The sequence below is a fragment of the Plodia interpunctella genome, chromosome 3 (assembly GCF_027563975.2).
Source record: "Plodia interpunctella isolate USDA-ARS_2022_Savannah chromosome 3, ilPloInte3.2, whole genome shotgun sequence".
In the NCBI taxonomy this organism is placed as follows: Eukaryota; Metazoa; Arthropoda; class Insecta; order Lepidoptera; family Pyralidae; genus Plodia; species Plodia interpunctella.
The window spans coordinates 4,469,585-4,497,104 of NC_071296.1; the positions used below are offsets into that span (position 1 = coordinate 4,469,585).

Genomic DNA, 27,520 nt, shown 5'->3' on the forward strand with positions numbered 1-27,520 from the left:
AATTACTTAATTATAAACTTTGTATTTCACAGTAGAAGCACTGACAGCCGGTCATCAATGTAAGAAACTTCTAACAAGTATGAAGTTATCTCGAGATACTTCGGCGTACAGTGATAAAGTCGTAAAACTTTTTTATGGCGAAACAAACTAAAGTGACTAAGCCGAGATATTGTTCTTTTCCAATAATTTTATTTATCTTTTCGGCTATAAGTACTTATACATTATTTTTTCCCTTCAGAATAGTATATTAGAAAATTATATAAACTTATTTTTTAACGATTACCACACAAACAATGCGCCCATACCGTCAATATACTTACTTGAATAGATTTAAATAATTTCACTTTTATTAATTAAAAATGTAGTAACGGGTTCAACGAAAGTTCAATTTTATTGTTTGTTTTGAGACTTTTTACTTTCCCACGTGTAATTTGGGTCTTAGATACAGCCTAACACTGAGATCAACTTTGGAAATAAATAAAATACCTAACTAATTATTCACATCACGTTATACTTACTTTCCCGAACGCCTTGGGAATACAATTTGCGAATTCATAAATATTTTGCTTACTTTCTGTTGGCTATTTAAATGTTAAACATTCGGCTCTACGATTGTTGCATCATCAATATTTGTATGCATCATCAAAAGCTGTAATAAAAAATGCTGGAGTTATAAACATTTTTCATTGATACACAGAATTTAGACGAAGGATTGATATAAAATAAAAAGTTATCACAAAGTTGCAATGAATTTGCGATAGCGATTACATACCTTTAGGTATGATCGAATTTCCATTTTCGTTCTTTCAGTTACTTTATGATTCTATGTTTTCAATATTCTGCTGATATGATATGCAATTTCTGTTGAAGTTCGTCGCCTCTTGTACACAAGAGGCGATGAACTTCAACAGAAGTGTACACACTATATGCTATATATATTATTTGAATCTAAATTGGATCTGATCCAAAGCTCTCTAAGCTCATTTTATACCATATCCGCTTGTGTTCAAAGGAAATACGTGTTAGAAAATTGTCTGAAATCCATATTCTTCCTTACTGATAATATAAATGTGGAAGTCTATTTTTTAAAATTCAAATTCAAATCATTTATTCAGAAATTAAACCTTCACAGGCACTTTTTCTCGTCAATCTTTATATTTATAGTTATTTCTCATAAGCTACAAACCACTGGCATTTCAGAACGACCACTGCTGAGAAGAAATGCCGAAAGAAACTCATTTGAACAGTATTGGTCCCTATCATGCCAGATCGATATCGATATATCGATGTGAAACACAATTAACTTACATGAAAATATATGTGAAACGAGATGACCAGTTCCCTCTGGCTGCACCCGTTCACGAGTTACCTTACCTCAGAGGGAACCTCACGACCCGGCCCACGACGCCACCACCAGATTGACCATTTGAGTGAGCATGACACACTCGATTCCCATGACTTCATAATTACAATTTTTATTCGTCGAAATAGAAGTATAATTCAGAAACGAAGATCACAAATCACGTACATGTTTTACAAATAAAATTTAAATGTCACAATATATGAATTATTATAACAAAAATAAAAATTATGAATAAAATAATATAAAACAGTAAAATAAAAATTAGGAGATCATGTGTGGAGTGGCAAAGTTGTCGGGAGGATCCAAGCGTTTTTATCAGTCAAATAGGCGTTAATTGTGTAATACGCTTTATCCATTAATTTTTTCTTAACATGAGTTTTAAAATTTTTCATTGGCAGATTAATAGCCTCTGCAGGGAGTTTATTGAATAATTTTACACTTTGACCCACGAAAGACCGCCGAACCTTTTTAAGCCTGAATCGAACAGATTCAGGTACAAAGTTTGTGCTTATTTCTAGTGTTTACAATATTTACTTCGTTTAATTTTTTATATAAATGTAAATTTGATTTGACAAAAATAAGCACATCAAAGATATACTGACATACTATTTAAAGTCAAAACACAGCAAAATTCATGTTTTTTTTTGTAGACATAATTAAAAGGATGGTGAGAGCGACATAGTCGCGGTTAACAGTAATCCTCTTAAAATGATAACAATAAAGTATATCACTAAAAGTCCATAAGCCTAGTTTGGTTGCGTACTTCGATGCAGCATTTATATATAACTTTTAAATCGATACTTCATTTAGTAAAAAAATCATCGATATGCTTATCATCGAACCACCTTTGTTCCCACAAACGCTTTCCAGCGCGGATATTTCCTGTGTTCGCGGTAGTGTTTACGTCGTTCTTTTGTTTCTGTCAGTCGCAGGCGCCTTCATTATCTCAACGATGTTTTGTGCCAGTACATGTGAGCAGAAAGTGTAACCAAGTGGATGTATTAGGAATACTTAGCCATTGAACTCCGTAATCTGTCTTCACATTATATCCATATATGTGAAGACTGAGTACCAACTGCCGGTGCAGGATTGCTTATATATACATATATGTACGTGCATGTTAGAATATATATGTAGTAAACGCGCACATAGGTACTTTTTTATTTCCCAGATATTTATATATATTTGATATTTATAGGTTTAATATATAATTATGTAACGTGAAAGTTTAAAAGTAGATATAGGTATAGTATCGGTGAATTAGTGTCCTATAACACAAGTCTGACTTTGAGGCTAACTCAATCTGTGTAATTTGTCTTTATATATTTATCATTATTCTTTTAGGTACCTAGTCTTAGATTCGCCCGGGTAAATGAATTTATTGGGCAAATGTTTACGTTATTTTGATTTAAAGCGGGCATTCATTAATTACAAGAGGTGGATGATTCAAACCCCGCCCCCCCTATTCGCTGGCGGTGAGATTTCAGCGATTGTCGGCCTCCACCCCAGTTAATCCCATGTGAGATTTATCAAACAGCGTAATTTTAGCGAGTTATCTGTGCTAGATTTATTTACTGAAACTAGGCAGACATCGTAAAGATGGGTATGTTGGGAAAAATGATATGCGTGTCGGACAACTAGAGATGTAGACGTGTGAAATGGAGACGAAAAAGTAGAAAAGATCAATAAGATCCTGGCCTCCGACGCTCAATAAAACACCCATAAAAGAGAGAGAAGTAACTTATCTTCGCTATTGATATTTTAAATGTATCTCTTGATTCGGCGCTCGTAGACGTGCTACGAGGTTTCGTAGCGCCCTGTTGAATGAGGCTGTTTCATTATAGGCTTTATTCAGCTATTATACAGCCTTTTGTATGCGCTGCGCTTTGTGCGAAAGTAGGACGTTGAAATTAACTTGATAGTGCTCTATGTTGTACGGGATATGCAGGGCAAGTGCACCTTTATCTATATTATATGTATATTAATATTTGTTATGGTATATATTTTTTAATTATAAGGGACAAATCACACAGATTGAGTTAGCCTCAAGGTATGTTCGAGACTTGTGTTATGGGATCAGACCACGGAGATCAACCATTATATTTATTTATTCATAAATAAATAACATTTTCCAAGCCACCTAAAGATATTTCCGGATAAACTCGTAATTGACGACCGCGACCTTCGGAAATGAGGTTGCTAGGTTGAAAAGGATGTATTTATTAAATTCATCATGTGGCTAAGCATACACAAACAATACAAATAATATTATGATATTGTTTTATATACCATGAACATAATATCTTCCTCCTAATGTTAAATTCAAGTTATTTATACATAAGGTAATACTAAAACAAAAATAGAAAAATTAATACAATTAAAAATATACTTAGCTATTACTACCTTTCAAGTTTGCTATATTTGTTTTGAATATATGAGTAGTTGGGATTAGTTTGACTTGTCTGTAATATTAGGTACGATTTTATTTATTTTAGTATTCATCTTTACTTTAACTTTAATTTAATACTACATTAACTTTATATTCTAAATAATAATTCAATTTATTAATATTCTCGCCATTGTCAGTCATTTATCTATTGGCGAAATTAATGCATTGTGAAATAAGCATACCAAAGTCAAAGAGTGGATTATTTCAAGCCATTAAACACGCAAAACGTTAGGAAAATTATATTTTAATCGCCTTCCATAAGGTGTATTTTATCGTGGCACATATTGGGCCTTAAACGAAGCCCTAAGTGCTGCTTGTACGCTTACAGTGGGATGTAATCAAGTGGGTACTTGACTCTTTCGCCGGGCCATTTTCTGCTTAAACGTAAGTTACCAAGTTTGTTAAAGACTTGTATAGCTTGACGAGACTATAAAGAAAACCTGCCAAACGATTCAGATTCTGAACCCAAAACCTTTTCCGATCTAACTTACATTTAGGATAATAAATAGAATTGACATTTCTTTGATTCTGCTGAATGAAATGACAAATTGCCTTTGATAGTATATTTTTTGATATCCCGCCTAAACTAACACCCCTAAATGTTAATGGAAATTTAACGAGTCGATAATTAAATAAATTCCGCTATTAATTACTGAAATGACGTGTCGCTGTCACTCCGCGACGGTCCCTGGCGTGACACCGGTGGTGTCGCTGCAAAGTGTGACAGTATCATGCCATGACAGGCCCACAGGAGTGTCCCTGTGTCATTAACGAACTTAATGTCACTTCCGTTGGAAACATTTTTGTGTCACCACCAGGTCGCTGAGATTTCAGGTCACTCTTGTTTACAGCGTGTTTTGGGTCGATTATTAAATTGACGATCATTATACCTACTGGAAAATTGTCCTAAATCAAAACTAAGTATAAAACAAAGTCACCCGCAGTGTCTTTCTGTTTCGATGCTTTCTTTTTTAAACCACGCAACGGATTTTGAATTCATTTAAACATACATAAAAGCTTATTAGCCCGTGCGAAGCCGAGCCTGGTCGCTAGTAAATAATATTTTATATACTTTTTTACCCGTATTGTTAATATATAAATTGTATAATGTAAGAAATTTTTAAAAGAAATTTAAAATGCAACATTTAAAACCCCACCGCTAAACTGTATTTCCATGAATTCCATTATTTTAGGAATACTTAGCCATTGAACTCCGTAATCTGTCATCACATTATATCCATATATGTGAAGACTGAGTACGGACTGCCGGTGCAAGAAATTTAAAATGCAACATTTAAAACTCCACCGCTAAACTGTATTTCCATGAATTCCAATGAAAGTCAACCCTATAGAAACATTTTCAAGGAAACTTTAGTAGTGGTATGTCCTCGCTATTAGAGTACAAAGGACGGCCGATCATGCCAATCGACGCATATTTCCATTTGAGCTACTTCACACGCGTGTTCGCTATAAAATTACGTGATAATCCCGAAGTATGTGTATGTGAAGTATATTGTAATAGGCGGACCCTGGGCTCCGACGCTTAACAACTTGACGCTTAACAATTGGTGACCCACTTAGTCGATGCGGGAAAAGGCAGGATCAAATGAGAAAGATATTACCAAAGAAAGTTGACTTATTAGAGATTTGCTTAAATCATTGAACAACTATGTATTTTTACAGATCTACTTCCCTGGATTATGCACTAGGTGAGTGTTGTGAGAAGAAAATAAAATTGTAGCCGCTGTGCGGCCGACTGCACAAAATCGTTGCAAATTCGTCGCTATTACGGTCGCATAGAGTTATATGCAGGGTAACTTGATATGCGGTTGACCGTACTACTCAATACTTAGTTACGACAGTACTAACCCTGGAAGACGATAAAAAGAGTTCAAACTTCCCAACAAGAATATTAGAGTAATCTTGTTTATTGCATATTGCTTATCATGTTTATCGTCGATTGGAATTCTGCCAAGTTCCAACAAGTTTAACAAGTATTCCTTTAAAAGGCATTGTACTCGTATTCATTTTCTTAAAAATTGCCTTTGAAACACTTGTTTTGATATTTTGCCAGCAACTTAATAAGTTACCGTATTCGACCTATGCGTATGTTATTTGCTTAGTTTTCCAAAGTATTTTTTTAAATACTAGCGGCCCGTCCCGGCTTTGCTCGGGTAAAACCATAATAAATTAAACACCTAAATCTTCCCCAGGAATCACACTATCTATTGGTGAAAACTGTACAAAAATCCGTTAGAGTTTATTGCATTCATACAAGCAGACAGACGTGACACGGACTTCCTTTTACAATATGTAAGGATAAACAAATATTGAAGACGATTTCAACCAGATTTCAATGTACTTAATATTGACACTGATAACTTTAAACCACAACATCTCTCTCTCTCTCTCATTTCTATACCCGGTTGCTTCCTAAGCCCGGGGTCCTCTTTCCTACTTTCCGTCTCCACTTCGCACAGTCGTCGACGTCGGCATCCATAATTATCTTACCACCACCACTTAAGTCACAATATGATCAGGGCTAATAAACATGATAATTTTAGGTATCAACAATGAGAGTGTTCGTGCATAAATAAATTGCAAAGCAGCTAGCTAGCTAGGTGGGATGGATCTCAGCCTCAACCAGCGTAGATCCTTCCCCAGCGGTCTGATTTGAGGCCGGCTCCAATTGCCCGTTTCCTCGCACACCTCCCGACCGATAATTTCTCTTATTCTCTTCATCATAAGCCACCTAATCCTGTGAAGTCACTCCCCGGGAACGGGAACATCTATAAAGAGACCAGGATGACGGATTGCAACGCAGCGTTTAGTTGTGTAAATCGCGGAATTATTGGTTTTGACGAATGAAGGCAGAATACTAGCGATGTTACTGAAATGAGTTTTATTTGCTGAGTAATTCCGAACCTTGGGGAGGCCGCTGTAAATAATAAATTCCGTATAAAGAAGCGGTAGACATTATTGTCCGCCCCGAAATATCGTCATTATGTCGATCGTAGAGCTCATTATTGTGGCTTTCTAGGAAGAGACTATTATCATTTTATGTACTGTTTTTTAATTAAATCGTTAAAAATGTTTGCGTTTGTCATTTGTTATTTCAAATTGATACACTTATTTCCTTGTAATGTTATTAGTTTGCATTAGTTTTCTAGTCGAGCGATATTCATGGAATCGAAAAATTTAAAATACTCATTGTTACTCGTTTCAATTATTAAATAAATCAAAGTATAGTCACTTAACGTTTGTTCGTACCTGGCTATTGTGGTTAGATATCGTACGAAAAGTTACTTAATTAACTTTAATTAACTTCAGTCGCACGTTAAATTTATATTATATATGTAGTTATAACTAATAAATTCACATTGATTATTTTCTATCAATTTTAAGAATAGCCTCCTTCTCGCGCTTTATTAGTCCAGTTCATCGTTCCGGTGGCATTTCGAAAGGTTTATTTTATTCAGTCATCAGTCGAACCTTGGACTATTGACACGTTATGTTTCTAGCACCTAGTTTCTTACTAGGGCAGTCATTACTGATAGATAAGTTAATTCGTAAGAAGTTCGAATTCATGTATGTTGTCAATGACATATCGATGTCAATAAGTTTTATTAGTTTCCAGACTTCTGTGGTATCAAATCGGTGGTGATCCAATCACCAATAAACTTGAATTAGTATAAAAGCTGTTTTTTTTAATTGACCGAGCGAGCAAAGCGAGCGAGGTCTACTCGACTAGACGACTGGGGGCAAAAATACATTTTTTGTATGTATGTTTGTTTGTTTGTAGCGCGGTCTGATTTTGATGAAATTTGAAACGTATTTAGGATCTGTCATTAGAATTTTTAAGTTCGTGGGGTATCAAAATCGGTTAAGTCGTTTTTGAAATAATCACAATTTTGTAAAAACTCATTAAAAATGTATTGTGTTCGAGAGGTCTAAGCTCGCGGCGAACAACTAGTATAGATTTCAAAATAACTAGTAGAAACTCCGAAACGCTGTGTAATGCTGTGTGTCCTTGTACCTTTATTATAATAGAATTTGAGTCTCTAACTACATTTTTGCAACAACAGAGCACAACCAGTGCTTATTTCCTAAATGAAAAAAATGTATGATAGAAACAACACTATTCTTTATTAGTACCTACCTATATCATACAGTGCTACGGAATAGTTTAACTTTAAAAGAGGGAACTTGTCTACATACGACGTTACAGTACCTAGGCACGTCAAAGAAAGTAAACTAGTATTCCTCATCATTCCCAAAGATTTAGAAAGGGTGTAGGTAATCCGTACTAATAAGTATTATACATGGAAAAGCGAGTTTGTTTTTCATCTCTTCACGGTTTATCGACCCAACCCAAAAATTATTGAATCTACTTATTTAGTACGTAATTATTTGGATGACTACCAATCTTCTTGTTACATTTACATAAAGTTACGTGTACGCAGATGGATATTATGTATCTTTGCAGCCGGTTTAGAATGACAAAAATTTTTGTTGGAATTTTTATACCTCGTCATTTCTAGGTATATGAGTGGACATTATTGTACTAGGTCTTCTCTTAGACGGAAAAAATACTGTTTCCGTTGGAAATCCACAAGGGATATTGCAAAAGATAATTTAGAAATATTTTTAAAAGTAAGTAGAAAATAAACCAGCATTAGGTCGGTGTCGGCTGCGCCCTCGTTGGCGGCACTCCTCGAGACTGCACTTCGCTCGCTCGTGTGCACTCAGCATTATCTCCGGCCCCACGAGACTTGACGAGACGTTATTTTTCTGCGCAACTGAAAATTTTTCCTCTTTCGTCTTTTTATACGTTTTCAACCCGGTGGTAGTTTCTTCGGCAGTATATAGTAGATAATAAGTAGACAGGCAATAAATGTAAACATTGAAATTAAAACTTCAATTTTAAATTATATTCGTTAACAAGAAACAGAAATTAAACCAGCAGTTACAATACAGACACGTTATCATTTTCTTATGTAGTTGTATATTAATAAATGTAACTAATACCTCTAATTAATAAATGCTTAATAAATAAATAAATGGATTGATAATTGGCTTTTTTATAGAGCAGGCAAATGGGTCCGCGACACGCCTTATGGGAAGTGGTCACCGTGACTATGGACGCCAGGGGAAATATTTTAGGATTCGGACTAATAAACATGACTGTCTTCGCTTAACTTGTAATAAACCTCATTGCCTTCAGCCAGAAGTCAGACCCTTGGGCCAGTGGGAATGAAAACTAATGATGGTAATAAGTGCTTGTAAACTTCTGTGGCTGCGAGTTTCTAGTAGAATTTATTATTATCTTACGTGAGTTGTTGCGTAAATGTCGTGTAAAGTTGAATTGATTGGAGGGTGGTGGTGTAATGTTTAAGACCTTTGGATCGAAAGGGCCCAAGTTCGAATCCTACTCGTGTCACATGAGTGTATATACCAATCTGATTAATGTATCAGTCAGTTTTCATTGGTCACCACTTGCTTCCGGTGAAGGAAAAAATCGCGAGGAAACCTGCACACTGGTTGATTATTGATTAACTTGTGTGTGGGAGAAGACAATGGCACATAATTAATAAATATATTATTTTTGGTAACCATTAACATCTAGTATTAGTTAGGGTGGGTTGCGTCGTTAATTTTGACGTTAAACTTAACGTGCGCAAAAAAAACACAAAGCACGCCGTTTTGTCTAAACGTCAGCGGCGGCTCGGCGGCGCGCCGTTTAAAACCAACCTCAAATTAGACGGTGCAACTCAGTATGCTACATCATTTCAGATGGTTCTTATTTTACATATACATCATAGATTTATATATTTACATAATGAAGAAGTGTCTAAAAAACTAGGCCTAGTAAATATTTGTTACGTCCATCATAATTGCGTACAATATTTACTCATTTTTCAACTGTTAAGATAACATTGAAAACCGGTGATATTTGATGCCGGATACACACTATCGCCGAACTGATGATGACAGATGTCGACGCGAATACACGAACATTGCGTAGTTTGTGTATTTTATTTACCACAAAGAAAAACCAGCAATGTATGCCGAGTCCACCTAGTTTGGAACTGGTCCGCGATAGTGTGGAGTCGGCATTAGTAACTAGTAGCGTAATATCTACCAGACGGTCTCAGATATAATAGCATCTTTCAATTTCTCACAATTTTACATTTGCTACTACTTGTCACTAGATGGCGGAAGGTAGTCATAAAAGTCATGTCACATGCCTTTAGATGCCATGCCCCGCTCAGTCGTTGTAGCTCCGTTCTGCTCAGTTATTCTCTATGTTTGACACTGACAAGCGCTGACGTACGTCGAAACTTCTTACAACTTTTACGTTTTTCGGCGTTGGTCCGTCAACGCGGACGTGACGGAGCCCAACGGAACAATGGGCATGGCTCTTAGGCGATTTGAATAAAATCTGATACCAGTGTTAGTAAAATAACTTACTCGAAATTATTAGAAAAGAAGAAGAATTTCCCACTCGAATCTACAAAACAATAAAATGTCCGACTCGATTTGTTCTCATCCCACGAGCGAAAGTATATTGTCTAGATTTCTAGTTTTGGCGGGAATAGCCTAAAGCATATGGCAACACTGCCATCGTATATTTTTTTTGAAGTGTTAATTATTTAATTATTAAAACTTCATTTACTTATGGCAATACTAAAATCATTCTATAGCAGTCAACCTTCGGAAAAAAGTATATATAGATAGTTTATTTACGTTAATTAATTCCAATAAGAAAATGTTTAATGTAATGTTTTCTTCTTTAGTGAATGTCACGCTTTATCGACTAAACCGGCTGGGCAGATTTTCATGCCGGTAATTTGAAATAGATATACCTATACTTAATTAATGACAAACAAGTTGATGCGGGCGAGCTTGCGGGAAACAGCTTGTAATTTATACGTACCTAGTGAACAATTGCCCGTTTTATTTCCCTTGAAACATTTTTCAACGTATTTAATGACTCTCGTGTGAATAATTACTGTTTTGACATGGGGTATCCGTATTACACACACTATCGGCAAATAGTTCGCCGTACTTTGGCGGTTTCGGCATACAGTAAAGTACCTAACTTGACATTAGCAAAGTATTACAAATATCTTACAGACTAACAAAATCATGTATAATCAAAAGGGAAACACTAAAAAAATCTATATCATTCAATTTTACATACATACTTACCAAACTTATTCTGTAGTAATAAGGAGTTCTACTAGCGCACTGAAAATTATTTAACTATATATTATTATTTATAGTTATAGTCTATAATTATTATTTATAGTCTATCTACATCAGATACATTGTAGTGTACCAACCAAAAGATCCCTTCTCTTTCATAATATCTCCCGACAGATCATCATATCTAAGCATCTCTTAGCGGGAACATCAACATCCTATAACCTGTTCTATTTTCGTCCTTTCAACTTGTGGTCAGCGCTGTTTATAGTTCAGAAACAAAACGAATAGAACATATGTTGGACTGTCTGTCTGTCCCTTCCGACTCGTCAGTAAATGTCCAGTAATAATAGGTAGGGTGCTGTGAGGACGTTGTCCTTCCGTGTGCCATACCGGCAATATTATTAGTCAGTATTTTAAAACGGTTTTTATCGGTATTCCCAGTCTTAATTAGTTAGGTTACTGTCTACTGTGCATTACACTGTTTTTGTTTTCGTTGCATGATTTGAAAGAGTTTTTGTATTTTATCAGTTTGAAACCTACAATACATTTGAATTTTTTTGTTGGATTATATACTTGTAATATCTACAATAAAACTAAATCCATAACTTACAATCACATACAAAAATAAGTGTGGGAGCTTATTCACTACTTGCATACAAAAACTACTAAACATACAAACTATAACACATCTGACTATTTTGAATGAAAAATGTTCCCTAAGAAAATTGGCTTACGGGTAAAAATTCGTTTCGTAACGCTCAAATGCTTTTATTTAATTTTCCTTCGCGCTTCATATTTCAAGATACTTCGAAAATGGTATATTGAATTCACGCGTTAACTTTATTCCTTTCTGCAGCCCGCGTTCAGTCAAAGACTTTATAATAAAAATATCGACACGTACTTTCAGACAATATTGTTATCTTTTGGAATAACATATTTATTTTTAATAATTGCAAAGCTGAGGAAGAGGTTTGCGTGTTAACCTAAGGGTCGATATTTTATAGTTGTATTTCATTTTTGGAACAGGCACTTATAATTGTTATGTCAATAATCCAAATTTATTTTATCAAAAATATTATAAAAATTACAAATTTAACATTTTTTTATAGGTTTCAAGTTCAAGCAAAAATTTTCTTGCGGAAAATTCGTCATAAAGTGAACTGAAGCTGTGTGCTGTGGAAAACTGTGAGAACACTTGTGAAGTAAGCACTGTGTGTTCGTTCGCACCTCTTCCGTGGTCAGATCCTCCGGAACTCCCGGGGGCACCAAGAAGTCGCCAAAATAGCCAAAGTGTCTCCCATAAAGTTGTCGGCTATGGACAGTAATTCGGTGTCACCGATGCCAGAGCTAGCCCCGATAGCGGAGTTTGACAAGTCTCCCCCCTCCCCCCCAAATGAGGAGGTCCCGATGGATGACCTCCCGCCTCCTCCTGTCACCATCTCACAGGCGGAAGGGAAGAAACTCAAAGTGTAAGTACTAATTTTCAATTTACTATAAAATGTGACAATACCGTGTCTATTGGATTATGAAAACTTGTGAACCTAATTGAGATTTAAACCTTACCTTTTTTAATTGTACTTACCAACCAACTTACATATGTCGCAGTGTCGGTCATTATGTATGATTTTTTTTTTAGTTATTGATTTCACTAATTCCTTATCCGTTCGCAACATAGAAATGGCAAAATTTCAGAGTCACATACTAAGGACAAATATTCACTATGAATTAAAGTTCTATAAACTTGAATTTTTGGGGTAATTACAATATTTTCTTTATGTAATTTACCTATATAAGCCAAAAACATCAAACGAATTTCATCCTAACCCCTATGAATTATCATGACAAAAGAACTTAAGAATGGCTCAATTCCATCAATTGAATTGTCATTGTTGTGAACTGGTGGGAATAAGATTTTTTTGGAACTAAGTAGCATTTTATTGATTTGTAAAAATTTCCTTTGTATTTTTTTAAATCATGGACCGTATTTTGACGTGACTCATGAATAATACGGGATAAGGTTTATTCTCATTAACATTAAACATTTAAATTTTACTTATCTATACTTACAATTGCTATTCTGTCTATTCTAATCGAAAAGACACGCGAGTGTCTGTGAAACATATTAAAATGAGAAGTGTCATTTTGCGTGGACGAGTGAGTATTGTGATAAGGGGCCAAATATTAAAATAATTTGTGTTCCTTTTTATTTGATACGCCGGCTATATACTATCGGCAAACAGTTCGCCGAAATTGGCTGGATTCGACCTACCTATACATTTGACCGACCTACCCCTACATTGTTTTTCCATTGCGGTAAATAAAACCTCTCATACAAAACTACGCACGGTACGTCGTTTTGCGTCGGAATTCGATAGTGTTAGTGTGTAGCAGACCATAGAAATAGTCATTAGAAACAGGCCCCATTGCTACTGGCATCTATTGTATTACTTCATTGATAGTTTGAGAGTTGTGGAATAGCATTGCTCTCTGCTTGTTTAATACAAATGTACTCGTTTCGTAAAGCAATAATGTTACGATAGATGGCGTTACAATCGCCTACCTATTACATTAAAAAAACAAAAGTAATACGAGGTCCCTAAATGCATGACTGTTCCATTAGTATTATGGTCCTTCGAAATTTTTCTTATAACACTTTCAAGAGAATTTGTAAAAATAAATATATTCTAACTCTTAGTATTATAACTAATGACTTTTTTTGCTGTCTCTTTCTACATAGAGTTGAAGTTGATTTTTTATCTCTGTCTTTCTTGATCAACTGGTTGACCGAAGTAGGGCGCTTGCCGCGTCCGGATCGAGTTGAGATCTCGGAGAGTGGTAACACGGACCTCACAAGAACCGTGCTCATGTGACTGATTGCCGCCAAATATTTTTTAAGTTTCGAACTTTTTATTTTTCGAACGACCAGTGTTTTTGTGGTTTTGTGATTTTTATAAAAATAATTGGAACTGTTGCAGCCAGTGCTATATTATTTTTTGTGTTTATTTTACTTGGAAGAAAATGGCACGAGGAAAAAGTCAAACGTATGTTTATTTTAATTATACTAATAATTTACAACTAACTGATCTTTAATATTTGATTTATGCATTTGGGACATGCATTATCAGTTTATTTTATTGTTACAATACCTAACAAAGGTTTTATAAGTAACAACGTTTTTCGAAAAAAGCTTTTAAAAGATATTTATTTGATAATTTATTTGATCAGAAAAGTAAAATAATATTTTAATTACACATATAGGTTATTAGATATAGATTTCATTTAAATATAATATGTTTTTTTTTACCCATCATATTGCCGTTTATGTATTCTATGTATTCAGAAAAAAAATATTCTGCACCTCCCAAATCACAATTATTCTTTTGAGTACTTAGGTAGAGACTATACATTGTAATTTGAAAGCATAGAACATCAATTTACCAGTATGTGTCAGACTCGATAATTATTAGGGTGGCAGTCAACGGGAGTAGTTCAACCTGGACGCAGGAAGCTCGTAATTCACTCCCCTCTGTTTACTTGTGTAAGGTTAGGTTTATTACGTGGTTGCGCCCATGAATGTGAGAGTACTTCTCTGTTTTTCTGCGATCCTAGTCTTCCCTGAATTTTTAAACAGGCTGTTAACTGAACAGCTATCTTGTTCAATCAAAACGGACAACACTACAATTTATAACAAATGAATATTTTTTTAAATGTCATCCATTTTAATAAGTAAATTTGATGTTTAGTTTGATATTACTCTTATATTATTTACTATAGAATAGAGTACTTTTAATAAATTTTACAATTTTTCAAGTAATAAAAACGTTCATCTTATTTAATAATTTGAATTCATAGAAGAAAATTGCGTAGCTTCTAGAGAGTTTCAGACATCGACACCCACCCGTAGTCAGTCTCTTTGAGGAGATTGAATGAAATGAACGATCTGCATTTAATTGGCGCTGATTTACTGAGAGAACGTGACACTCAATAAACTAAACTCCTCAGAAAGTACTTCATCTTCATCCCGTTAAGATCTAGCGGCTTCACCCGCGTGTCTTTTGCCAGGCTCCGGGGAGATGCGGTATGGCTGGTGATCGATTTACCTATTTGCTAAATTTTACGAAATGATAATTTGTTTCTTTTTCGCGTTCTCTCTTTGGTTGATGTCGTGGCTCTGCGCTTACTGAAGTCTTGTCTAGGGTGAAAGTTTATAGATTTACCAGTAAAATTTTCATAGCTTTCAAAAACATAAAGTCGATGCTGATGCAGTTTTGGTTTTAGTTATATACCATACGAGACGAGAGTGTACTGTCACAATAGGTTTTTTTTATTATTAAAAAGTAAAGGTACTAGCAACGTCGTCTTTGTGACGTAGTAGTATCGTGGACGTCACTATTATGACGTCAAAAAACTTATTTAAGTCGATCATTAAATCTGAGATTGTAATTTGTAATTACATCTATTTTATCGTATTTTACCATATTTTTTTCTTATTTTTAAAGTACCTATAAGTATTATAATTTACTTAGGAACGTTTTTTAACTCCGAAATAGAAGTGTCTCCGAAATAGAATCACTGTTATACATATTCCATATAAATTATTGTTTTCGACTTGATTTAATTTTGATTTCATTTGTTGTTAACAAGCTTATTATATCTACATAGTAGTTCATGCTATTGTTTATTGTTTTCTCTATGCGCGCATTGCGTGCCTCTATATTGTTAACAATCTGCATGGTCTGTGTGAAATATCTGTTGATTGTCAGGTATGTAATGTATATTGCTTTTACGAAAAGCAATACACATTACATAGTTATTGCAAAATTATAATGTCAGCGATATGTGTAGGAATTATGGATTTTGTTTAAGTACTGGGCTGTATGACATGACACGACGTATTATAATAATAGTTGATTGATTTAAATTTGATTTAAAAAAAACTATGAATTCTTTCTATTGTTATATGTTAATTATAATTTTAAGTAAGATATATTACGGAATACTTATGTATCTACTGAAATGTCAGTTTGTATTAGATATTTATTACTAACTGTTACCCGCAACTCTGACAGCGATATATTAACTACATCCATTTCAAATTTCATCAAATAGGGCCAGCGATTTAGCCGTGAGTGTGTGACAGACAGACATACAGATTTTTGCATTTATTATATTATTACGAACTTTTATAAGTTTTGATAGTGAACTCAGAATGATGCACGGGTTAGTTATATTGAAAATAAAAATTGAACTTATTTTAATCTGTCTGGAAATATAAAAACAAATATCATCTAATGAAAAAACGCATTATTATAAAATCCTTTGTCCCTACCCACATTCTAACATCGATTCAAGTGAATATCTCATACGGGCATTCTGTCTCCTGTCAAGCGAGTGTTATTTTATTAAGCTCAATAATCGCAGAGTGGGTCGCAACCGGGGAGCGCTCAGGAAATGGGAGCAAATTGTTGTTGTTTGTCTGACTGTCTGTGCACACTAGTGGACTGTTGCTGAGTAGGTATTAACACTGGTGGTTATATAAAACGAATCTATTTGAAATAAGCCAGACAATGGAAATAAAAAATAAAAATGTTTGTAATTTGAAAATTGTCACGACAGAAATATTTTTACTAGTTTAATCGTAATTACATATAATACTGACTATAAAATCTATTTGAAATAAGCCGGAGACAATAGAAATGAAATTCAAAATGTTCGAAAGTTAAACACTGTCCTTACAGAAATATTTTTCTAATTTAATCGGTCAAATGGTAATTACTTTAGCATATTACATCGCAGTTACTACGCACACTAACTGAATATTTAAATTCCATTCAGAAATATTTTTGACATTTGACGCTTTTTTGTACAAAGTTATTCTCCTTGAGATTTGACGTAGTTTTTCTATGCTGGGTTTCTATGTAGGAATTTTACAAGGTACCTACCATACATGATTATTATTATAATAACTTAGCTCACATAATTTGAATGTTTTGCCAGTTTTTAAGATCATTTGCGTATTGTAATGTAAATTACCTTTGCATATTATGGCATAACACCTTGTCCACCATGTCACCTCTAAAACTACTGAAAAAATCCTCAATCTCAATCCTCTATTAAGTAGGTATAGATACACATAAAACACGCGTAAAAGTAGAGTCAAAGTAAAGTTTTTTTTTCACAAATTATTGAAGTTGATCACTTTCCATACATGTGAAATGAAGAGAAAAAATCAACTTTCAACGTCTGCGATGGTACTTCAACGGTTTATGTTGAAAGCTGCGCTTGGCAATTGGCTTTTTATCCGCTGGTAGGACGTGATACTCGGAGACGTGCATGACGATCTTATAGATTCGAGTCAGGAGACTGGAGCGTTTTCTAAATTGTCAAATTGATATTTTAAAGAATAAAGAGAGGGAGAGTTGAAGATCTTTTCATATAAGTATGTTTTGCCTTTATAGGCTTAACTTTTTTGGAATAACAGTTCTTTTCTTAACATTATTTTAGCTGTAAAGAAGTTACAATGTGGAAGGAAGAGAATCTTACGTCGAACTAATATTTACTTATTGACAATGTAAATACAATAGTTAGGTATAGTCGCATATGAAATTCGTTCTATCCTAGCCTGTAAAATCATGTCTAATTAATATTTTTATAATAACAGGCAGTATTGATTCTGTCGGTCCATCGTTACAATATGCACAATAAACAGGTCCTTAAAGGCAGCCAATGGTCGATACTACGATATCGTTACATTCCATCTTTTCCTTACAAACATTCAATAAACAGCCGACAAAAGCCATCCGCGCCATAAAAAAGCAAAATGTCGCTTCTCCTCATTACTTGGTCCAAAACAGGCGCTGACTGAGACCGAGTGGTTGGAGATCTTCAATCCAGTGCCGATTTATTGCTGGAACCACATACAGCCCCGGACGTGAGGTTATTTCTTTTATAACTTTATACAAAAATGGAGGAATGTGGGAGAAACAGGTTGAAATACTTGTATGGTGTAATTACCGCTCGTTGGTTGTAATATTTTAATTTGTGGAACGAGCAAGTTGTACAGTATTATAACCCTTTGAACGCCTTTAAGTGTCATATATCTTAAATGGCAGAATACGTTAGGAAAGCTTACACAACTTAAGAAGTCGTTGGCGTTTCAGATTTTTTTCCGATGGACGCCTAAAGGTGACTTTGGCGTTTAAAGGGTACAAAGTCGTTTCCCGCTCTCCATTCCTATGTATGCTTATAGATCTTTAAAACTACCCAACGAATTTTGATACGGGTTTAAATAGTTTAAATAGATATGTATAGAGTGATGCAAAAGGTTTAGGTGTAAAATTTGTTACGGTTTTATGCGAGCAAAGCTGAGACGGGCCGCTAGTACATGATAAGGAATTATAAAATACAGTTTAAAATCAGTACATATTCAAATTCATATCAAAAGCGCTACCAATTTTCTTTTATGTTTCATTAAATTAAAGAAAATATGCGAACATTTCTGATTGTCTAAAATCAATGTTATGTTCATAACAAGTTTTCCAGGAAGTAAATGGGTGGTCGACTTTGGAAAAATATTTATTCAAGCGATTGTCGAGCTGTCGATGTCATTGACCTTGTATGCTAGTCGATATGACACGTGATTTATAGCAGTAAATGTGTTTTATGAGAAGGGTGTGAGGATATGGGGTGCTTGCATGAGTAACAACATGTCGTTAAAATGAAACAGGTGACGACGAGTTAAAATGACTGTTAGATTTTTCACTTCATGGAAAACGTGTGTGTGTGTGTGAAAAACTGTGAAAGCATTAGCTTAAACATTTTTTTTAAATGACCAACAAAATAATTTTTAAATACTTCCTCAATTATTAAGTACATTCAAAATTAGATGTACTTATGTACATTTTACAACTCTGTAGAATCATTTAAAAACTCTTTCAACAGCGGCATATTCTGTTTCAATATCATTTCTTTTTATAATATGAAGTACCTTTAATGTTTTTATTTAACTGGAGCTTAAATATTGAAATCTAAAGAGCTATTGAAGAATTTCGGGCACAATGGACGCCATCAAAGAAGAGAGATAACCGGGAAATTTCCTGTTATCAGAGGCTCTATAGAGCGTTTTTTGGGGTATTATGAAAGTAAAACACTCGTTGAAAATTCCTTTCTTTACACAGCTGGGGATTTTTGGCCTCGATGCTGCAGTGGCTGGTTTCTTACATCTTAAGTTAGTAGTCCAAGGTGGAAACGGTTGATATATTCATAATACAAGATGCAGATTTTTTTAAGAAGGACACTCAAAAAATTTACTTCTCCCGTGGAAAACTCAAGCGGATGAAATAGCGGGCGAAGATTACTTCTAAAAGTTGATCTTAAACCCAAGTACTACATTATCCAAGTGGGAAACAGCACTGAGCTTTGCCAAGAAAGAAAGCTTAATGCAATCTAGATTTACGCTTTCCCCATGCCTTTGAGGTACTTGACCACCCTCAATGAAACCTGTTAGCTCAACATCTGGTCCGTATGGCAGGGACTGTGTTTAATGGCGGTTATAAAATAGAGCATAAATTTGTGCTAACTACTCCACAGAACATTATCAATTTAACGCTCTTTGGATATTATTACACTATAACTATTGACTATCGGAAGCTTCTGTTTTCTATCTTTGTTAGGAATTTTTATTTTTATCTAATGTATTCTTAGTCTGTAACACGAATAAAACTAAACGTATTGATTTTCGTATTGAATTGGAATTTATTTTGAAAAATAAGTATAAATCTTAGGGTGAGTTACACCGTCATATTTGACGTTTATTTTAACCGGCGCGCCGCCGTTAACGTTTAGACAAAATGTCGTAATCTGCGTTTTTTAATGTCAAAGTTGACGGGTGCACCCTTACACACTTAAGAGCAATCAAAAATAATTAATATTTTTCTATTTATTAACAAAATTTATTTACAGAAAAAACACAATCAACGTGTCATTAACTATGTGTTCCATAAAATAGATGTAGTTAATAAGCTTTTATGAGTTATTTTTTATAAGACATAATAGTTGTCTATGAGAATAGCAGTCGTAATTTCCGTTGGTTACAAACTTTACAAATTATCATGCACATCGATAACAACGGACATCCATTATCAAAACTACGAAAAGCTTTTCAGGTGATGGATTTGTCGGAGGTGTTGAATGAAATGTAGATATTATATACTCGCATTTAAAAAAATATTGTATGTAGGTATACAATTTATCAGTATAAATATAAAACTTACAAATAGGAAAGGAAGTACAAAGGTACTACTTATTTCTAAAGTAATAAGTATTCTGTTACTCGTGAATGTCAATTTTTGTGCAAAATATATCTGCTAAATCGGTCCAATGTCGAATAAATTGAGTTTGGCGAATTGAGTTTATTTGCTACAAACAAAATAAAATAATAAAAATATTTACTCTTCCAAATTTTAGTTTAGTAAGTATCTTTAGATATTATAAAACAGAGTCCTCTGCCGCGTCTGTCTGTCTGTTAGCTATAAACTCAGAAACGACTTCACGGATTTTTATGCGGTTTTCACCATTCGATAGTGTGCTTCCTAAAGAAGGTTTGAGTGTAGAATTTATTATGTTTTTACTCGAGTGAAGCCAGGACGGGCGGCTAGTAGAAATACACAGCAATTCAGTATTGTATAATGATGTAGAAACTGTGGGTAGAAAGTAAGATGATAAGTAGAAGTGATTTGCAATTTGGCTTGGCTTTGAGTTCCTACGAAATGAATGTTTTATTGACGTATTCAATATTTTCTTTAAATTCATATTTGGTAGCTACTAGCTTTTGCCCGCAGCTTCGCCCGCGTTTATTTCGTACGTCCACTCGTAACTCATTATTATCGATATCCCGGGATCTAAACAACGTAACTCGATGAAGATACCTATATAAGATTTTATGTTAGACCTTCCGTTATATAACTACAAAAAACCGCATCAAATCAGTCCAGTAGATTTTACGTGATGCGCGAACAAATAACATACAGACAGAAAAAAAAATGTTTTGGCGTATATTAGTCCCATAAAGACCCCCTAATTATTTTTCTTTAATATCTCCTCTGTACAGACATAAATAGCCCACTTACACTATTATTATTGTATAGAACACTGAAAGTCACCGTCACTGCTCCGCGTCATGGCACATGCTGAGTGGTACCCTTTTGTACCTATATAAAATTATCGTGCATCATTTTCTGTAAATGCCCTTATTTTATATTAGAGTATAACATTTGTTTAATAAACATTTGTTTCAATCATTTGTGAAATTTTGGAAAAATAGCTAAAAAGTTTGGTGACTTATTAAATAATGAAAACAATCTAACCAAATTAGATTGCATATTAAATATATTAAAAATATTAAAATTGTTCTAAAATCAAAATATTGAAAAATTTATTTTCAATTTTTTTATCTTAGAGCGCGTTTTATGTCAATCCATCTGTTTTCTCATTTACCTCGTAAATATTATCGTTTCTTGTTCCACTGACTGGGGACATCAAGTCTAGTCCCCGACCAACCACTTAAATATATTAAGACAGACATCTGCTACACCAGACCTTGGCCTAACCTATTGTATCCTCTTATAAATATTTATCCGCAACACCTACATACGGCTTATATACCTAGTTAAGTGTGGGATTGGAAGATTGGAACTTGCGCTTGCTCTAGTTGGCTACGCTAGCTTTAGAACTGTTACGATATTATGGACCCACCTACAGCGTGCGTGGAAAGTTTGGGCCAATGCTGTTTTTCTTTTTTATTACAGTGTGTTATTGCCACACCGGTGTAAAATAAAGGCACCTGTCATGATTTTTACGACCTGCCATAAGACCTGCCGCCATCTTATGGTAGGTATTACAGACTAGTGAGCTAAACTGTCAACCAGTGCGCAATACCTTTATATACCTTAATAATGTTGGGATGCTGGGAACTGAACTGAACGTAAATAATAAAGGGTGAATTTTAATTATATGCTTTTGAGTTTCGCATAGTACAAGTTTCGCCTGTGTCTATGCCTGACCTGTTGATATTTTTATTATGATTCATATGCATGTTTTGTAATAATTATTTGAGGAATTTGCATCGGATGATGTTGAGACATCCAAGCTACCTAAGCCAAGCTGTTGCTACCGTACCTAAATAAGGCAGAATCTCGAAAGACATCCCATAACCGCCTACAATGACTTTAAAACAAAAAAGATGATCCATCAAATCTTTTGTCCCGCATTCTCTAGAGGAAAGCCATGCAATTACGGAACAGGCGGGACAAAAGCGACTTGTCTCGGGGAAATAAAACTGGGACGTCTGCCGGGAGAATATTGCGATATTCCATATTCAAATCTTGTAGTCCCGGGGCTTGCGCCGCAAAGTTTTCAGCAAATGGAAGGATGTAGGTAGACAGATTTCCATATTAATGAAAATATCTCCCTTTTAGGTAGATTCTGTAAATTACAATATTGGGTTATATTTTTAAACCCTATTAATTGAAGATATGTATAGTTTGTAAACTAGGCCCTTAATAAAGCTGAATAGCATATGCAAATAAAACTCGTAGTGTCTCGATAGTCTCGTTGTCAATTAGAATTTTAATCGAGCATAATTCTATTTCATCTTGGGAAACCGTGGATAAAAATACTGTTCCAGAAATTTGCAATTTGGAGCTTAGACCATAATATCTACAAGCCATAATCGTTTAATTGCGTGACTTCTAATAAATGCCAATTGTTGATGACATGACGAAAACACCCGACGCGATCAGATACAGTCTCTAAGTACTTACCTGTATTGTAAAATCTATAAACATGTTGCGACAGCCCTGACTAAACTAATTCATATAATAACAAATTATAATCTAATTGATATAATAATTAATTATATTTTATCAACTTTCTGTCATTCGATGCAATCAATTGCCTGAATGAAGTCAAAGCTGCAAAAATAGTCCGAACAACAATTCGCTAATTGAAGCGGCGCATGCAATGGATCTATTAACTCGCCACTTCAGATCTTGTATCCAGTCGCAAAGTACCTACCTACATGCCTACTATAATATTTCTATGCATTTGCAGAAGCCAATGACCTCGCTTCTATCGTTAAGGATAAACACAAGCTTGCAGTAGAACTAAGACTAATGATTCCAACCAAAGCTTTTGCAAATGTGAAAATATACGATATGCATGACTCTATGTTTCTGCTACTTATATAGATACTTTAAATTGCATTGTATCTCACGATTTAACGTTCACACAAAATACTTTTGAAAGTACCAATTTCTATTGTGTTAGTTCACCTTACGTACGTACGTCTTTTCGCAAAATATCTTTGGAGAATCGTGACAAAAGCATCAGAAGTATCGCGTGATGCTTCTGAGGTCTGCAGAGCGTTCAAAAACGCTTTCATTGTCACCTTTCTCTCTGCGGTCGTTTCGTTTCCATTTTGTTTTTATTCTATGTTGCGGTGAACCAGTGTTTACTTGTTTGTATAGTTATCTCCATCACCGTTGATACGCTAGGTATCAATTATCACGCGACCTTGTTTAGGCATGTTTGCATTGTCAGCGACAGGAAATTCATTTGAATATTTGTGTAATGCCCTTTGAATGAGAAATAAATTTATGCTGCCTCTCGCCTGTACTTGTTGATGATTCAGATTAGATATTGTAAATCATTGCAGTAATGATTTGTTTATGGTTTTTGATGTCTAGTTACCGACTGAATTTAGTTTTCTTTTTTCATACTATTAAATCGTATTCGTCGTGTATTAAATCGAATGATCAAGGTATAGTACCTTGATTAAATGTAAATTATAGTGATACATTGTTAATTTTAGATGTGTCATCTTCATTATGATGTATCGCGGAAAGATTCACAAAATGTTTGTTCGGTCCCATTATGACGTCGGGTTAGTTACCTCACCTTCTCGGGCAGATCTTATAGAAGTGTAAAATTGCAGATTTTCATAAAAAAAATACGGAGCTAGATAATATTCAAAGTTATTATATTTTTGGTTATTAATTATTTTTAAATTAGAGCTGACCTAATATTATTTGCATATTTCAGGGAATTTGATGTAATTTATTTATGTTAATTCAGAGCTAACATTGATAAAAATCCGTTTAGTAATTTAGGAAGTGGCAGCGGATATACATTACATATTTCTTTTTATTACATCTTAACAATTACAATGGTTTATGCCGCCTTTATATTGATGTTAAATTCAGCCAAGCGTCCAAACAAATTACTAAATACAGTTACGTTCCTTCGCGTTTTTTTACAAGTATCGAAATTAGTGGAATCAGAATCAGCGCCGGCATACGGCAATGTAGGCGCATTAAAAATCAATGATGCTGAACCGTTGCCAAATTAAATTTAATCAGTTACATTGCAATGTTAATAACTGGTTTCGGTCCAGCTTATTTATTGCACTTAGTGTTGATTAACTATTTGGTTTTCCGAGAAGGCGTTTAAACCGTATTATGAATTTTCGTGTTTTTAATATGTTACTAAATGTAATTTCTAATAAATTTTCATTCAACGTGCTATGATTGATTTTTGCCTGAGAAATTCATAATTGACTAGCGGCCCGTCCCGACTTATACGCAAGGGTTGTTCAAAAAGTAATAATCTTATAAATAAATAAAAAGGAAACAATTAAATTTAGTATCTATAAATATAACAAGAACGATCAGTTTCGTAGAAATAATTTAGTAAACATGTACGAATAAATATCAGCATAAAACCGAATACCAAGAATATAATCTGTCAAATCGCTCGATCATTCCTCTGACCACGGTCCTGACGCCTGCTCGGGATGATTCCTGGTATATTTTAATAGTCAATTGGACGTTCCGTCTGGACAATTTGCATAAATTGATTGCAAGCCTGAGGCGGGAGGTGTGCGCTCGCGCCTCAGTCGCGCGCGCAGCCGAATAACTGATACACGTACACCGCAAATGCTTAATTACATCCTAGCTTGTAATTAACAGACTGTTAACACTTTTACAAGGCAATTAGTCATTTTCTAAAGCCAGTCGCGTAGCGCGCATCCTCCAGCGTTCATGGCACTCCTGTGCACTTCGCGTCCAGTGCGGTTATGTGAATAACCCATGTTTCTGTGATCTCGCTGACTGTGTTCTGTGCTGTGCCGCCGCTATGCGTCAACGATATCAGATCAAACAGAGAGTGTACGTATCGTTTGAGAGCTTTAGTAATTTTACCAGTAATTAAAGCTGCTTTTGGTAAAAAATACATCTAAACTGAACGCTGCGGTAAATCATAATTCCGTACTCAATTACGAGGTTTTTTTGCCCTTAGTAGAAATAACGTCTAAGGCTGATGACTCTATGGCCTACTTGTTAAACGTGATCAAAGTACACATGAGTTCACGTATTCTGATCAACTTTATTTCCCTTTGCAACAATGGCTAGAAAGTCAAAGAGTTGGTAATGTCCGTATTCTAAATCGGTATGTTGTTTAAAACAATGGAATTCCTTACGTGCCTTCAAAACTTTTTAAAGGTAAACCCCTGGAATGTGGTCGACTCTTAAAATAATTCTAATACATACTATTGCGGCTAATTACATTAATTATTGATTTCCAGTGGGAAAATATTTTTGATCTCATTTAGAATTATTATTCAGAATTTTAAATTATACTAGTACAAACAACCTTTCATTATTTCATTAGAATTGAGAGGTATTTTGCTTTAAAGTCGTTTAAAAAATGTATTGGTTATAAGGCAAAATTATTTTTTGTGTTATCTTAATTACTATACTTAAATACTCTTGTTTTCAAATCACCAGCTAAATATTCAGTATCCATTTTACCCACGTACAAATACATTAGGTTACCTTTATTTTACAATTTAGAGGGTTTTAGGGTAAATCGCAATGTATGAAATTAACTCTATGGGTGGAATCTTGCACCTTAATTATGAAGCAGATCATCAACCGATGAAATTTTGCACGTTTAATTTGGACGACCACGCATGACCGACCAGTTGGTACACCCAGGATCGTGCCCCGACGAGGGAACTCTTCAACGACTGCACAAACATGATTGTTTTGTCACGTGTTGAACGACTCTGACTCTGAATCTGACGAGAATAAAAACGTTTTATGAGGATAGTCCTACGGTCTTAACTAACATTTATTAATTGACAAAACTTTAACAATATTTGTGTATTCATATTGTTAGACGTTTAATAAAAATATATGTAGATAGCAGGAATATAAAATTTATCAAGGTACAGGAAGTTAAAACAACAGTTCAAGTCGAATAAATCAGAATTTTGCTTCGAACATAGTCACAATTGAGAATCAGAGCGTTATAGGTAGGGAAGGTAGTGTTAATAAAAAATGCACAAAAATGTAACAGTTGTAACGCCCCGTGTTGATGAAACTCCGCTAGACATTCTATGGTATGTTTTGCTATAGGAGACTTTGTTTGGCGGAAATTGTCGACGATCGCACCAAACACTGGATTGTTGCGAACTGATCAAATTGCACATAGTTACGTGTTACTGTGAAAATTCATTCTCTCATCCCTTGTTTTAGTGACTTTCGCGGCTGTGAGGCCTCGAAACCAGAGGTTCACTAAAATTTTACTCAATTGGAAATTATGTTGTTGCTTGCTATCATCAGTAGTTAAGACTTTTCATCCTTTAGTTCCCATACGACCTCCTGGCATGTGTACGGTCCTATTCTAGGGCGGGAACCACATGGCCAACTGTAAATTTGGCGAGAAACTGTTGAAAACCATCAAGTTTTTGCCGTTATCGTCACATCACTCTGGCCTCATCATAGAAATAGTATATTCATTGAAATTTTATTTTTTTCAGGTAAGTAATCCACGCATGCGTCACCAGCTCAACAGGCTCAGTATGCTTTTACCAATTTCAAAATATTTTCGATCGTTTTGCGCTGAAAATTCCTCGAATCAAATCCTACTATCCTATCCTACTAATATTATTATAAAGGCGAAAGTTTGTGTGTATGTATGGGTGTATGTATGTTTGTTACTCTTTCACGCAAAATCTATTGGACCGATTGTTATGAAATTAGGTACACGGGTAGAATATAACCTGGAATGACACATTAATTTGTATAAGAAATAGATACCAAAAGTTCTTCCGAAAATACTTCTAACTAGTTAGGTACTAAGAAATGTATTGCCCGTAAAGCATCAAGTTTTATGATCTGTAGTTCCTAAATGTTTGTAGAATGGCTTGTCAACACTTACCGTGGCCGTAGACGTCGTTTGCATACACATTGATATAAATAGTTTGATACAAAGTGACCTTAATTGTCCTGTTGATATTCAGGACTACGTTCTAGTTGTCTGATGGCTATTAATATACATTGTACCTGCGATGCACCAACCGCAAATTGATTGCAAATTCGGCGGTATTATCGCCGCGGAAAGTCCATGAAGTGAAACTAGACTAGTTCATTGCGCGGAGT

The 27,520-nt window shown here is 34.7% G+C and overlaps 1 protein-coding gene across 6 annotated transcripts in view; it reads left to right on the forward strand.

Moving 5' to 3' along the window:
- LOC128683419 (plasma membrane ascorbate-dependent reductase CYBRD1-like) overlaps positions 1 to 27,520 on the forward strand; it is a 58,424-nt gene that overhangs the window by 3,873 nt on the left and 27,031 nt on the right. Inside the window, exon 2 of one of the 6 annotated variants that reach the window (XR_010370350.1) lies at positions 12,131 to 12,490. Coding sequence is in view for 3 of the 6 variants with exons in the window: in XM_053769047.2 (XP_053625022.1) it covers positions 12,336 to 12,490 (155 nt within the window). In the remaining 3 variants the exon portion in view is untranslated. Of the gene's footprint in view, positions 1 to 12,130; positions 12,491 to 13,824; positions 14,063 to 24,931; positions 25,244 to 27,520 lie in introns of those variants that run through there. The other 5 variants (XM_053769047.2, XM_053769052.2, XR_010370352.1 and 2 more) reach the window with 5 other exon arrangements.